At 46.1% G+C, this 15,271-nt stretch overlaps 1 protein-coding gene across 4 annotated transcripts in view; it reads left to right on the top strand.

Moving 5' to 3' along the window:
* The window catches only part of Pdzd2 (PDZ domain containing 2), a 345,949-nt gene that overhangs the window by 243,124 nt on the left and 87,554 nt on the right, over nucleotides 1–15,271 (top strand). For 3 of the 4 annotated variants that reach the window (XM_057789462.1, XM_057789463.1, XM_057789464.1), the window contains one exon: nucleotides 5,796–6,297. In XM_057789462.1, the coding sequence (XP_057645445.1) occupies nucleotides 5,796–6,297 (502 nt within the window). Of the gene's footprint in view, nucleotides 1–5,795; nucleotides 6,298–15,271 lie in introns of those variants that run through there. The other variant, XM_057789465.1, reaches the window with a different exon arrangement.

A 15,271-nucleotide genomic window follows, 5' to 3' on the forward strand; every position in this document is an offset into this window, starting at 1 on the left:
ACCTGGAGATTGTTCCTTTTGATGGTACAACCATCAAAATATCCTGATTATATCACTATCTCCAGGGCTCTTGGACAGGAGATGGTTGGACAATGTGTGACTTTGGCCTTCCAGTTTCTACCTGAATTTGCCTTTTCTTTACCCTGTATTTCCTCACATTTATTGTTGAAACTTCAGGCACCTTTATTAAAGTGTCTGGTCTCTGACTTGACCACTCATTCCACAGTCCCAACCACCAGAGAGTGTAGACTCCAAAACAGAACAGGGTGTCAGGGACAAAGATCTTCCAAACTTCACTCTGGGTAAGACACTTATGTGGGGCAGGGAATGAGCAGGTGACTTCAGAAAAAGAACAATAAAAAGGGAAAGTTCTAGAATCAGAACCCTGGTCTAAGGGGGCCATTGATATGCTGTTCTTAAAGCACCCATGTCAAGAGGGCCTAACTGCTGGTAACTCCATCTCCAGGGGGTGTCTGGTGCCCTTTTCTGCCCTCCACTGGCACCTGCACCCACACACATGCACAGACACGCTCACATACAGGTGCACACATACACACATGCACAGACACGCTCACATACAGATGTACCCACACACATGCACAGACATGCTCACATACAGATGCACACGTACACACATGCACAGACACGCTCACATACAGGTGCACACATACACACATGCACAGACACGCTCACATACAGGTGCACACGTACACACATGCACAGACACGCTCACATACAGATGTACCCACACACATGCACAGACATGCTCACATACAGGTGCACACGTACACACATGCACAGACACGCTCACATACAGGTGCACACGTACACACATGCACAGACACGCTCACATACAGATGTACCCACACACATGCACAGACACGCTCACATACAGATGTACCCACACACATGCACAGACACGCTCACATACAGATGCACACGTACACACATGCACAGACACGCTCACATACAGGTGCACACGTACACACATGCACAGACACGCTCACATACAGGTGCACACATACACACATGCACAGACACGCTCACATACAGATGTACCCACACACATGCACAGACATGCTCACATACGGTGCACACATACACACATGCACAGACACGCTCACATACAGATGCACCCACACACATGCACAGACACGCTCACATACAGATGCACACGTACACACATGCACAGACACGCTCACATACAGATGCACACGTACACACATGCACAGACACGCTCACATACAGATGCACACGTACACACATGCACAGACACGCTCACATACAGATGCACACGTACACACATGCACAGACATGCTCACATACAGATGCACACGTACACACATGCACAGACATGCTCACATACAGATGCACACGTACACACATGCACAGACATGCTCACATACAGATGCACACGTACACACTCAATTTCTTTGTTTTTGTTTTTCAAGACAGGGTTTCTTTATGTAACACTGTCTGTCCTGAACTATCTCTGTAGACCAGGCTGGACTCAAACTCACAGAGATCTGCCTGCCTCTGCCTCCTAAGTGGTGAGATTAAAAGTGTGCACCAGCACCAACCAGCTACACACAATAAAATCAAATAAGATATAATAAATCCTAATTATCAGATATGTTGGCCTTTCTTCATTTTAAAGTCATCCTAGGAAAGTTAAAGTAAAATTTTAATTGAATTCATAATTTTGTTTGCCAAAGGAAAAAAATCTAAATTTGGGGAGTGGAGAATCGAGACACTATTCTAGAGAAGTGCCTGAAAAACCGTAGGCCTTAGCCGGGCGGTAGTGGCGTGCGCCTTTAATCCCAGCACTTGGGAGGCAGAGGCAGGCGGATCTCTGGGAGTTCGAGGCCAGCCTGGGCTACAAAGGGAGTTCCAGGACAGGCTCCAAAGCTAGAGAAACCCTGTCTCGAAAAACAAAAACAAAAAAAAACAAAAAAACAAAACAAAACAAAAAAAACGTAGGCCTTTTTGTGAAAAGGAAATCCATTTTTCTAACCCTCAGACATCACTCATTGCATCCAGTTCTTCCTTTCTCAGCTGCAGCACCGCAGTGTGTTCCCAGCAAAGCTCTGGCCGAGGCTGGTCACCCCCCCTGGCCCTGCTTGGAGGTTTGGTAGGAGGGGCTTGAGTTGTGAGTGTATTCAGGCCTTGTCGCTGACTGTTTATTCTCATGGGACTGGAGAGGTTACCTCCAGAGCTGACTGCTATAAACAGACCCCCCCCTTGCTGTCCTCCCCCAACCCCCACCCCCCACCCCCGCTTCCTGAATGCAATCACTTGCCCTTCTTCCTTCTGCCCTGAGTTAAAGCAGCTCAAGGCCCCTGTGAGACGTGCCCACCCAACCTAACTCCCCAGCCTTCAGCGTCCTGAGCCAAGATAAACCCCTTTTCTTGAGGAATAGCCAGGGCTCAGAGTTCTGTTCAAACAGCCCAAAGCCGAGACCCGCTGATTTGGAAGTTCAGTGTAAGGTTGCTAAGGCTTGAGGTGGGAAGACAGCTAGGTTGGTAAAGAACTGCTGCACAGCCAGGAGGACGTCAGGACAAGGTAAAGAAAATTGTCAGGCAAGGTGACACACACGTGTAATCCCAGGGCCGGGCAGAGAAGCCTCACTGCCCACCCAGCCTTCATGGTAAGGACCAAGCTGGTGAGACATCTTGTGTTGTGGGGGAGAAGGCTGGACAGCACCTGAGGAAGGACACCCAAGGTTGTCTGCCTTGGTCCTTCATGTCCTTCACATACACACATATGCATACATACATGCACACGTACACGGGCACACACACCTCTAATGCTAGATAAGAATCCTACTAAGTGTAAAAGGGGCGTGAGTGCATGAATTACGGGAAAGTATTGGAGGGACTAGGTAAGTCATTTGGATGCACAGAGACAGAGAATATGGGTCTGTTAGATGCAAAGTGATTTAAGAATTCTAAGGAAATGACCCCTTAGCAAAAGTGTCTTTCTCACTGGCTTATTATGGGGCCCATAATTCAATTAATTACTCATTGTCTTTGAGATGACCTTATGAGATCCAGAGTCCAGGAAGGGATAAAAACAACCTGTCTCACAGTTCCTGTACGGTGTCAAAGTGCTATTTATTGCCAGGAAGCCAGAAGAAGGCAGAGAGATGGGGCAAAACTAGAGATAAACTATTTTTGGCTTTATAGTTTTGCCCAGCGTGGACCCTTTAGAAAAGTCAAATGTCTCCATCAGGGGCACCTCCCAAGGTTCTTGGAGCACCCACAAGATCCATGAGAACACGTATGGAGAAAGATACTGTAGGCCTTGTACTTCAAAACAATAGGGCAGCCCTTTTGGTACTAAAGAAAATATCTGTATATAAACATATATCCCACATACACATATGAGAAGAGTGAGTGTGTGTGTATATGTGTGAAAGAGAGAAAGAGGGGGTGAGTGTGTGTGTGTCTCTGTGTGTGTGTGTGTGTCTGTGTGTCTGTCTGTCTGTCGTTGGGAGAGAGAGAGCGCGCATATCCCCAGTCCCATGGCACTGATCTGACTATTTGGTGTGGAGATCCTTCCGACTGGACTAGAGCATATTCCTAGCAATCCAGTCACTACATCTTCTCTTTCTGTCACCAGCATGTTGCTGACATGGAAGCTCACTGTGAGATGACAGGGAAGATGGCCCGCCCTCCTTCCCACATGCTGACAGCTCAGCTTTCCCATCTGATTTTTCCTGGTGACAAAATCACAGAAGAGCATCTTAATGTCTGCTTACCCACAATCCTCTTCTTAGGAGTCAGCACTGCTTGGGGAGAGAGCAGGTGGCTCTGTGCGCTTCCGAAGCCTCTTTCTCTTCTTGCTTACTGAGGATGGAGGCCACATAGCCTCCGGACCTTTTTTTTGTTTTGTGTGTCTTGTTTTTGTATGTGTAGGAAGGCCAGAAGCAGGTTGGGTTTATGAAGGATTTAGTTGTTGACACTCTTTGCTTGGGAACCGGTGATGTGTAGGAGGTGGCAAAATTCCAGCGATATAGGCATTTCCCCAGGATCTCTGGGGAATCTGTACATATTTATCTTCTTGGGGAGTGGCAGGTCCACTGTGTCTTCACTTCCTGACTTTGAGGAAGTCTTTACTGTAGTTTTAGTGATCTGAGATCCTGAATACCAACAGTTCCTTGCTTCCTTTCTCCCTAGTCTTGAAGCTCCGGGATAGATACTACATCACACTTTGCACGCATTCTCTCAGTTCTGTTGTCTTTGTGTCTTCATATGTGCTGGCCCTCAAATATACAGAAAGGTGACCAGCTGTGACCTGCCTTCTCTCTTTCAGGGGTCCCTACTCCTCCAACCGTCCTGGTTGGTGGTTTCCGATGCCTTTCTCTGTCCTTGTCCGATGTCTCTTTCTCCTCCCTGGAAAGGCAGTCCATGGATGCTATGAGAAGCCCAAACTAGAGCCGTTATCAAGAAAAAACCCACACGTGGCTGCCAGTGCTTCCTTAGCAAGCAACACATGAATGCCACGTCCGTGCTCAGCGTTGGGCCTGTTCTCAGCGCATCTGCTGCCGGCAGAAGTTCTTACCGAACTAAACATTTCCTTCTCAGTCTAAAATCAGAACTCATACTCTCTCCAGCCTGTTTTATAACTTTTTTCAATCTATTTTATTTTTGATGTGTATGTGTGTTCTGTTCATCTGTATGTATGTGGGCCCTGTACATGCCTTGTGCCTGGAGAAGTCAGATCATCGTTGGCTTCCCTGGAATTGGAGCTACAGATGGTTGTGGGCGCCAGCTGGTGCTGGGAACTGAACTCAGGTCTTCTGTACAACCAACCAGTGCTCTTGACCATTGAGCCATCTCTCCAGCCAGCCCCCCCCCTTATCTGTTCTTTACTTTGGGGATTGTATCCCCATCAGCTGCACACAGATGGGAGTGGTGTGTAACTCCAGTGCAAGAGATTGTTACATAGTGGATGATATATTCTGGTTCAGTCTCTTCACCTTCTTAAATATGCATAATCATGTATACCTGCGGGATATAAAGTGGGATTTTCAAATACACATCATAATGATCGGATCAAGGTAACTGCCACGCATCACCTCCCGGATTGTTCTTTTCTTTTGGAATGCTCAGAACCCCCTCCTAGCTACTATGAAACATACAACTAAATGTTGTCAACTATGGTTGCCCTTTTATGCTAAGGAATAGTAGACTTTACTTCTCCTGCAAGAATTTTCTTTTTATTGACTTTTTATTTTTATGTGCACCGGTGCTTTGCCTGCATGTGTGTCTGTGTGAGGGTGTCAGATCCCCCATAACGGGAGTTACAGTTGTGAGCTGCCATGTGGGTCCTAGATTGAACCTGGGTCCTCTAAGAGCAGCCAGTGCTCTTGACTGCAGAGCCATCTCTCCAGCCTCCAAGAATTTTTTTTTTCTTTTTTAGGGACGGGAGGTAGAGCCCAGAGATAGAGTGCTTGCCTAGCATACATGAGGCGCTGGATTCATTCATCAGCACTGCAAAACAAATAACATAAAAAGAATCTTACTTTTTTAATGCTATGTTGGGATTGACTCTGCTGTAGAAAAACCTAGCTTGGGCTCTTGATTCTAGGAGAGATAAATTAGAAGTTTCTAGTCTGTGGGATCTTCTGTTTGCTTGAATTATTGGGGATCATTTCAGTATCAGCAATGGGATATGTTGAAGCATAGTGCCTCAGTCCCCTGTCCAGGATTTCGGTCACCAGGTCCTGGCTGGATGCTGACACTGTGTCCAGGAAGGGCTGGCGTCTAACCGCACGTGTCTGTGTGTTACAGTTACCTGGCTGAACAGTGCTGGAATGGCGGCTTCATCTACCTGATCATGCTGCGGCGCTTCAAGCACAAAGCCCACCTGACTTACAATGGCAACGGCGGCAATAGCTCGGAACTGGGAGAGACACCTACCTTGGAGCTGGGTGACCAAACTTCCAAGAAGGGGAGAAGAACAAGAAAGTTTGGGGTCATTTCCAGACCCCCTATCAACAAGGCCCCTGAAGAACCCAAGAGCAGCAGCAGCTGTGATGTGACCGATGACCCCAATTCTGAGTTGGAGAACAGCACAGACCCCGAACTCGGAAACGGCCATGCCTTTGAGCTAGAGAGTGGCCCGCATTCTCTCAAGGATGCGGCTGGACCCCATCTGGAGAGCTCAGAAGGGGACAGAGGGGCAGAACTCAAAATTCCAAATACAGAAGCTCCTCTGGACACCAGCAATGACAAACGCCGTTCCTCAAAGACTGGCAAAACAGATTTCCAGTCGAGTGACTGCCTGGCTCGGGTAAGGTGCAGTTGGATCGTTGAATCTGATCTTTTGTTTTTTTCTCCTTTTTTCTGAACATGCAAGCATGTGTGCATGCATACATGCCTGCCTGTCTGTCCATCTTTTTGGTGTGTGGGTACATGTGCACATATGAGTACGTGTGAGGAGGCTACATGTACATGTACATACATGTACACGTATGAACACACGTGTGGGTGCTACATGTGCAGATATGAACACATGTGTGGAGGCTTCGTGTACGCATATGAACATGTGTGTGGCTACATGTACATGCATGTGCACATATGAACACATGTGTAGGGCTACATGTACATACATGTGCACGTATGAGCGCGTGTGTGGAGGCTAGAGAACAATGAACGGTATCAGTCCTCAGGTGCCCTCCACCTTGTGACTTTCAGCAGCCTGAATCTCACCAGACAGGTTAAACTGAGTGGACAACAAGCCCTGGAATCCACCTAACTCCCATTCTCCAACATGCTACCATGTCCTGATTTTTATATGGATTTTGGGCATTGAAATTGTGTCCTCATGCTTGTAAGGCAAGCATTTACTGTTATTATATATTATATATAATATAGTGTATATTATAACAAGCAGTTATTTCATTGGTCCTAGAATCTGAAGTTTAACATAGTGTTGAAATCGCTTTTCAACTTTTTTTAAAAAATAGACCTAAGATAGCCTTGTACTTAGAAGGCAACAAATTCTTCAAGATAAATGATCAGAGCCTTACCAACAACAGAAGTTCAAGTCGTCTTATCCCACTTAAGGAGCCGGTGAAGTGATCCTAAGTGGAAAATTGAAGCCTTGTGTGCTAACATTCGAGCCCTCTGAGGCCCAGATAAAGCATTGCGCTGCCTGGTTATCCATCACGACTGTCACAGAGAAATTGCTACTTCAAGGCCAAAGATTCCTGGTGGCGGATGATAATGCGGGCGTCCCAGGCTCAGCATGACACAGGAAGGGCGGCCGGCACGGGGAAGCATCTGCATTTATTTTTAACAGTTCAAAGCCGGCGCTATTTTTATGAGATCATGTTATTACACTGGTAAATTCCAGCAGCACACAGAAGCGTCTTACCGAAATCTCATCTGAGTGCATTCTCTGTCACAATTGAGATCAGTCCTGACGGAAGCGAGAAGGGGACTAGGGTGGGTGAATTTCCATCTCAGGTTGTCTCCACCGGCGTCCTTTCTTAGGAGTTACGTTTCTGTAGGGCGGACATGCCTGGGACATGAATCCTCTTGGCAGAGGGTGTTATGGAAGCGATAGCTTCCTGAGTGGGCGCTGACTGGCTGCTCTGACTTGGAAAACACCTGGAGGGGTGAAAGGCAGAAGTGGAGAAGAGGTGTGGAAGTGTCTGGTTTAGGTGCTGCGGAAACGAGCCCAGGGAGCGAATGGGATTCATATAGCTGTTTGGTGCAGTTCCTTCTAAAGTTTTGTTAAGATTCTGCATGAGATTAGACCTTGGCAGGTGCGTCCAAGCCACCAAACATGCAATGCACACAGCTTAAGTCAGGAATTTTATTGGGGGAAGGGAAAGAAGTGAGGGAAGGAAGAGAGGAAGAGAGAGAAAGGGAAGGGGGAAAGAGAGAGACAGAGACAGAAAAATGCAGAGAAAGAGAGGAACAGAAGAAACAGTAGTAGGCAGAGTTCCTCCTTTCGAAGGGAACAGGGTACTGCCTGCCCTGCATGTGGGGTGACTGCCAGGTCCCCCAGTGGGTGGGGCCAGGCGTGCCTGGATGCTAAGACAGGATTCAGAACAAATGACCCCTCTCTCATCCACAGAAAGTCTTAGACAGAGGCAGCGTTCCCTGTGGCTGGATGGAGGAACAGATGAGAAAAAAAGTCAGTGCTTCTCATTTTATGGAGATCCGCCAGGAGGTCTAAAGATTAAACAAGAATATAAACTATAAACTATGCCACCCCAGCACTAAGAGCACTAGTATTCTGGATGCTCTCACTTAATGGTCTTTTCCCCCATGGGGATTAGACTGTGTCTCCACAGAGTACCGATGATGAAAACTTCCAGGTGGATTGTGTTGGCTTCCTGGATCGTTTCAAGGGTCTGGGTGCCAAAGGAGGTTGAATCTCATAGTCTTTAAAGAAAAAAAATGGTTTTAATGTCCTGGACAGGATGGGAATAATTGGGGATGATTTGTAAAGAAAAAGAAAAATGAAAAAGAAAAACACCAAACTTATAGAAAAGCTCCCATCCCCCACTCACTTTAATTGAGAGAGAGAGACATTAAATTGAATTTCTCGATTAGACTATGAAGACTCCATATGCCACATTCCCTCTTGCCTGCTTTTGGAGCTCAAGGTGTAAAATGACCCAGAAGGTGTAAAGATTTTTTAAAAATTCTTTTCAAAATGCAAATTCTAATCTATTACTATTAGGAACATTTTTTTAAAATTACATTTTGCACATTTTTATTTGCGGTGGGAGCTGTGCCTGCCACTAGGCGCGGTCAAGGACAGAGGACAGTTTGAAGGAGATAGTTCTTTCCTCCCACCGTGTCGTGGTCCAGGGCCTGAACTCAGGTTGTCAGTGCCTTTGCCCACTGCGCCATCATCCCTTCAGCCGTATGGGACAATTATTCAAAGCCACATCTTTTTTTCTAGAAGGAAAGAGCTGTCATCTGCAATTGGGGATTTTTCTAAGGACTCATAATGCACAGACTGATGGTTGACTCCGGTCAGACTGTGGACGTTGGAACGTGAGAATGGGCTTCAGGGATTGTGCTACCACCCACTAACCCAGAAGTTTCTTTGCTGGAGCATTTGCTGATGAGTTCTTCACTCAAAGCTCCCCGACTCCACATCAGCAACCCTTGGCATAGCCCTTCGTGAGGACTGACTGGGTTCTCAAGCTGCAGCTAGTGGGTTTTTTATTTTTCCTCCAGCACAGTTGAGACGAAGGTCATGCTAAAATGGAATTTCCAGAAAATAGCTACTTACCTCTTAAGTCTTTGGGGAGGGGAATTCCGTTCCGTCTGAATAATAGGAGCGTTGACATGTCAGTGTAATTCCGTTTCTGCTTTACTAATGATTTAATACATCCATGGAGACTTAATAAGTTACAGGAAAGGCCTACAATGCCCGGTCAGACCATTTTGTTTGGCAGGTTCTTCTTTTTTATAGACTTATTTATTCTAAGAAAATATTACATTAAAATAAATCCCAAGTCATTGCTTTCCCACTCTGCACTCTCTTAGCAGAGCAATAGGAAATTCATTTCCTTTAACGATTTTGTTTTGATTTTGGAAACAGGACTTGTTACCCACCTCTGGGTGGCCTGGTACTACATAGCTCAGGCTAGCCATGAACTCCTAACACCTGCCTCAGCATCTCCAGTGCTGAGATGACAGGTACCCACCATGCCCGGCTGCAAATACTTTCCTTTTTTAAAAAAAGATATTTTCATGTGTATCCGTGTGAGTCTGTGTGAGTTGTTGTGTATCACATGCATGCAGGGGCGTGTTGAGATCCCCTGTAGCTATGTGGGTGCTGGGAACCAAACCCAGTTCCTTTGTAAGAGCAACAAGCATCCTTAACTGCTCAGTCACCTCTCCAGCAACCAAATATCTTATTTTAAAAATTGATATGATTATACCGGGCGGTGGTGGCTCACTCCTTTAACCCCAGCATTCAGGAGGCAGAGGTGGGTGGATCTTCGAGTTTGAGGCCAGCCTAGTCTACAGAGCAAGTTGTAGGACCGTCAAGGCTACACAAAGAAACTGTCTCAAAATCCAAACAAATACATAAATACTAAAAATTGGTATGTTTATATAAAATTGTAACCCAAATAATACATATATAAACAGATTATTCTTTTTAAAATGAAAACCTTGGGCTTCTGTCTTCTAAAATGCAAGAATACCCAAGTACATAGACAAGCAATTTTAGAAATAAGTTCAGGGTAACTCGACAGAGCCAAGTCATTCAAGAAGACAGTTGCCTATGTCTGTTTACCTAGAATGGGTCTTTGTAAAATGCAAAAATGCATACATCCAGAGGCAGGGAGGTGGAAATTCTCCCAGGCCAGCCAGTTTGCCCATGACTACTGTGTGTGTCTGTGGGTACAGTGAGGTATAATGTATGACCCCAGTAATCATTATTTACCCTATACAGTGTCAGCCCTTTCCCTTTAATGTGGGACCTCAGGCAGGTGCCCCAAGATTGCATCTGCAGGAAAGGGTGAGCATCACCCATGTGGCCACTGATGTGCACTGACCAAGGACAGCCTGAAGAAGATCCTCTTAGGGAGCCCCCAGGATCACTGGGTAGCCTGTTATCCTTTGTAGTCCTCTCTCAAAGCCGAGTTCTGTATCTTCTCTCTCCTCCTCCAACTTTACACCAACTGCCTGCAGTATGACCCCAGAGCACATATTTCAGCTTCTGCCCGAGATTCCTGAACCATGAGTCCACCCCAGCGTTCCAGTCTGGCTTGGTCGGGTGACCGCTTGTTCTGGTTTGTCTGGGGCATCCCTGTTTGTCACCGAACAGACTAGGGAAACCCTCTTGGTAAAGTCTACTGAGATGCTGCCCTCCCTCCCTTCCATCATGTCCATCCCGTTGCCAAGTCCTTGACGTCCTCACAGCCCCAGCTATTTTTTTCCCCCAATGCCAGAGCTCTTGAGTTCTGGCAGGTGTCAAATGTTGTCTCCCCTTGACCACTGTCCTCCCAGTCACCCACTGTATGTTTGAGAGAATTTTCTGAAGAGCAAACCAAGTTGCTCATTCTCACACATGTGCACGTATACACCCACACTTGAATTATATAGTTAGCCCTTTGGGTGAGTCCATAGCAATGTCCAAATATATATCACTGGATATATATATATATATATATATATATATATATATATATATTCAAATAGTATATCCAAGGCTCTAATTCTCTGCTTCCATACTTAATTTTATGCCTCAGACTCCCTTGTCTTGTATGTATGTACATATATATACATACATAAGTCTATATTACTAGATTTTATAATATAATTATATATTTATATTACATATACTATAACATACATTATAATAGCTCATGTGTTATATTAATGATATTATTTATATTTTATAAAATATGATACAATATAACATTGCAGATTGTGTTGTATGATACATAAAAATATAATGTATAAATATATAATATATTGTATATGACATATATAGTTACTGGATTTTTAAAAATATGATAAAAGGATTCACATATATAGCCAACTGAAGAGGTAAGGTCCAAAGCCCCACCCCAAACACAAGAGTTTCTGTTCCCGTGAGAGCAGGCGCACCCGGTCCTAGTGCATGATGCAAGCATTTCCCCAAGCCAGAGACACTTCAAGTCCTGCACACGGGTTCTTCACCTTGCACAGAGGCTTCACCTTGAAAGTGTGCTCCTTTGTTGACTCCAGCTTCCAACCCTCCCTGGAGGATGGATATGACTGGAAATTCCAAGCTCTTGGCTTGGTAGTTTTCCTGGGGCCAGGCCTGTGCCACAACTATCCAGGGCTTCTTAAGTGCACCTTGCCACCACCAATCTGGCTAGAATTTTCAGTGGAGGTGTTGGCTTTTGAGCCATTGTGGATGCTGCATTCTCTGCCAGAAGTCTCTTCCTCCTTCCTATGGCTCTTAGTTCCTGCCTTCCAGGGGCATCAAGCATCCAGACGCATCCCTGAAAGAGACCTCTGTGGCCTTCTGGCAACCTGTTCATCATCAGACCTCTTCACCCTGGGCTCCTGCATTGTCCCACCGCCTGCCCTTGGTGCATGACAATTCAACATATCCCAGTGACCATTTAGCTTGTGGTATCCCCATGTTCCTATTTAATTCTGAAGGACGGAGACTTATATGTCTTCCTGTCACCAGTTCTAGCTCAGGGCCATGTACACAAAGTGCTCTGTACATCTGATGTAAGCGGAGGTTGCTCGTTCATTCCTGGCCACCCAAACCCGAATAATCACACAGAAGCTATATTAATGACAACACTGTTTGGCTGATGTCTCAGGCGTATTTCTAGCTAGCTCTTACAACTTAAATTAACCCATTTCTATTTATATTTTACCACGAAGGTCATGGTTTGTTACCTCTTGCTTCTTAGGCAGCTACATGGCATCTGCCTCCTTTGGCAACTACATGGCATCTCCTTGACTCTGCCTACTCTCTCCATATAACTCTGTTCGGATTTCCTGCCTGGCTTTGCTTTGCTAAGTCATTGGCTGAAACCAATGGTAATAAAACATACCATACAGAGGGGAATCCCACATCATCCTTATTAAAGAAGATGCCCAGGGACACCAGGATTAGATGGAACCATGGTTTCTAACCCCAGTTCCACATCTCTGTGACCTCCAAAGCTTCCTTGGCTTTTCTCTGGGCTGTTTTCTTGCCTCTACACTGAGCACTGTAGTCTGATGACTAAGGGACTTTAAACCCTGACACTGTGATCACACATTTTTTATTTCTTACTGATCATCCTAAATAAGAAGGGATAAGCAAATGGTCTCAGAATAGGTTTGTAGTGCGGGCCAAGACATTAACTGCAGTGAAATTCTGTTTCGATGATGTGTCTTCTCACATTTGGGGCAAAGATGCTGTTGTAAAAGGCTATTTTGGCTTCCAGTAGAAATGAGGCCGTTTAAATGCTGCATGGCAGCTCTCTAATGTGCCGCCCTGTTTTAGTAAATAAATCCCCATGCTGGCTTCAGCGATGATGCACGGCATGTGTGAACTCACACAGTAGTCGTGGGTCACAGGCAAGGCTAGCACTCTGACATTAGGACAGAAGTCCACAGCAGCCTGTTTTTCATTGTTTGGCTTTTTTCTCCATGAACTCAGAGCATCATTGCCCTTCAAGTCGTTGTAATAGAAAACTAACAGCCAAGCCGTCTGTCTAGACAGGGCCTGTCTTGGAATTCAGTTGTCTCTACAGCTAGATCTGTGTCCACGTGCTGATTATTGGCAAACACACGGATCTCCCTTCTGGAAGGAACCTCCTAATGTCTGTCTCAGTGGTGCCCAGAGAATCGTAGGATTGGGGATAAGCACTTTGGACGGGTTAATTCCTCTACACTTATGGAATATTGTTCTGTTCTAGTTGCTAGCAATTCCATTTGGTAAGTGAGCTAGACCAGATTCCCATCTCAGTGGCATTTACAGCATAGAAGGGGCTATAAGCAATAAAGAAGCTTATAGAATACCAGATAATGACAAGTGCCATCAGTCAACTAAACCAAGGGGAAGAGGGAGATGGCAGGAGCTGTCACCCACTGGGATAGTTGATATCAGGTGTCGCAAAGACAAGCTCCTTGAAGAGGTGGTATGTGAGCTGAGCTGTGTCCTGGAAGAACAACCTACAAGAAGGTCTCAGGAGAATCAGCTGCCAACTGCAGGGGCAATAGGGTATTCCAGGAATGAGAAAGGGCCCTAGGAGAGGACCCAGGTTAGACCGGCTAGCTTATAAAGGTGTTCTGCGCAATCCAGAGGATGATCTTTGATGACCATAGTCCTTTTCACTGAGCAAGCTGATAAAGCTTATAGCCAGCCCGAGTCAAAGAGCACACAGCAAATTAGAGAGCTAACAAAACATGGTTAAACTGCGAACTCAGAACATCCAGCAGAAATCAAATAGGGAAGCCCATTTAAGGCAGCCAGCTGGAGTTCCCAATAAAGAGAATGCCAAGGAGATTAGTGGCCCCTCCAGTGAGGCTTCCAAGAAAAAGAACAAATGGCAACATATAGAGATAAGGCCATCAAATCTGGAGCTCACAGTGTCCAGCAGAAACTGGGGACATTGAGACCCTTGGCTGGGGTCTCGACTGAACTTTCTCTTCATGGCTGAGCTTCTAATGGCTGACCTTCCAGCTTCCCCTCCCTACCATAGGCAATTTTACCCCATGGGTAGACAATATTAATGTTTTCTTTGGAATTGGTTCATCTTCTAGCTGTCCTCAAGTACACAGAGTTTTTACCCTTGTGCTGTTTTGCCTTCTCAGTTATGGAGTTAGGGTAGTTATCTCATCCCCAGACAAGGTGCCATGGAAGTCACTTGACTCTGAACTAAGGGGGTACAAGCCCCATTCAAGAACAAGCTCCTCAACAAGCTTAAACAACCCATGACAGTTTACCAATGTAAAGTGCCCTGCAGAAGGTGGGTGCCCAACACAGTGTTGTTCCCACAACAGGGACTTGTTCCCAGGCCGTGGCTAGGTTAAGCCCTGGAGGGGTATGAGCAGGGAGTGTCATGACCTGATTCCTCCAGAACAGATTAGCAGGCTTGTCACTCCAGCCAGAGACGCTGGTGGCTTTGGGAAGATGTGGGGAATGTGAGAAGGTGGGTATGGAAGTAGGGCCCTACAGATCTCTCTAGTGGTTCAGATGTGGGAAATGATGAAGATCACGCGTGGAGTTGGCGCTGACATGTCCTCTGCATCTCAGGCAGGTGGATGGCCCTTTCCTCCTGAGCCGGGAAATCTAGGCGTAGGAGGGGAGGAGTCTTGGCTTTGACCCTGCTGAGGTCTGAATTAGATACCAGAGTGCAGCTATAAGCAAGCCGTTGGAAACAGTATGATTTTTGTTTAAGGGAGCCTGTCCTGGTACTAGCTCTTGTAGACCAGGATGACCGCAAACTCAGAGATCCGCCTGCCTCTGCCTCCCGAGTGCCGGGATTAAAGGCGTGCGCCACCACCACCTGGCAAAGAAGCCTGGTTTTATCTAGATTCGTTGAAATGGTTTATAACTTGTGAATCATGTGTGTGTGTGTTTGTGTGTAGGCACTTTTGCCACAGTATGCATGTGGAGGTCAGATGACCATTTCTGGGGAGGGAGTCCTTGCCTCCTCTTTGCTTTGAGGGGGGTCTCTCTTGTCTCTGCACTGACTACTCTGGGTTGACTGGCACATGAGCTGAGTCTCCTACTTCTGCCTCTCACCTCACCCCAAGAGTGCCGGAATTGCACATGCATGCCTCCG

Source organism: Chionomys nivalis, chromosome 15, assembly GCF_950005125.1.
Source record: "Chionomys nivalis chromosome 15, mChiNiv1.1, whole genome shotgun sequence".
Taxonomy (NCBI): domain Eukaryota; kingdom Metazoa; phylum Chordata; class Mammalia; order Rodentia; family Cricetidae; genus Chionomys; species Chionomys nivalis.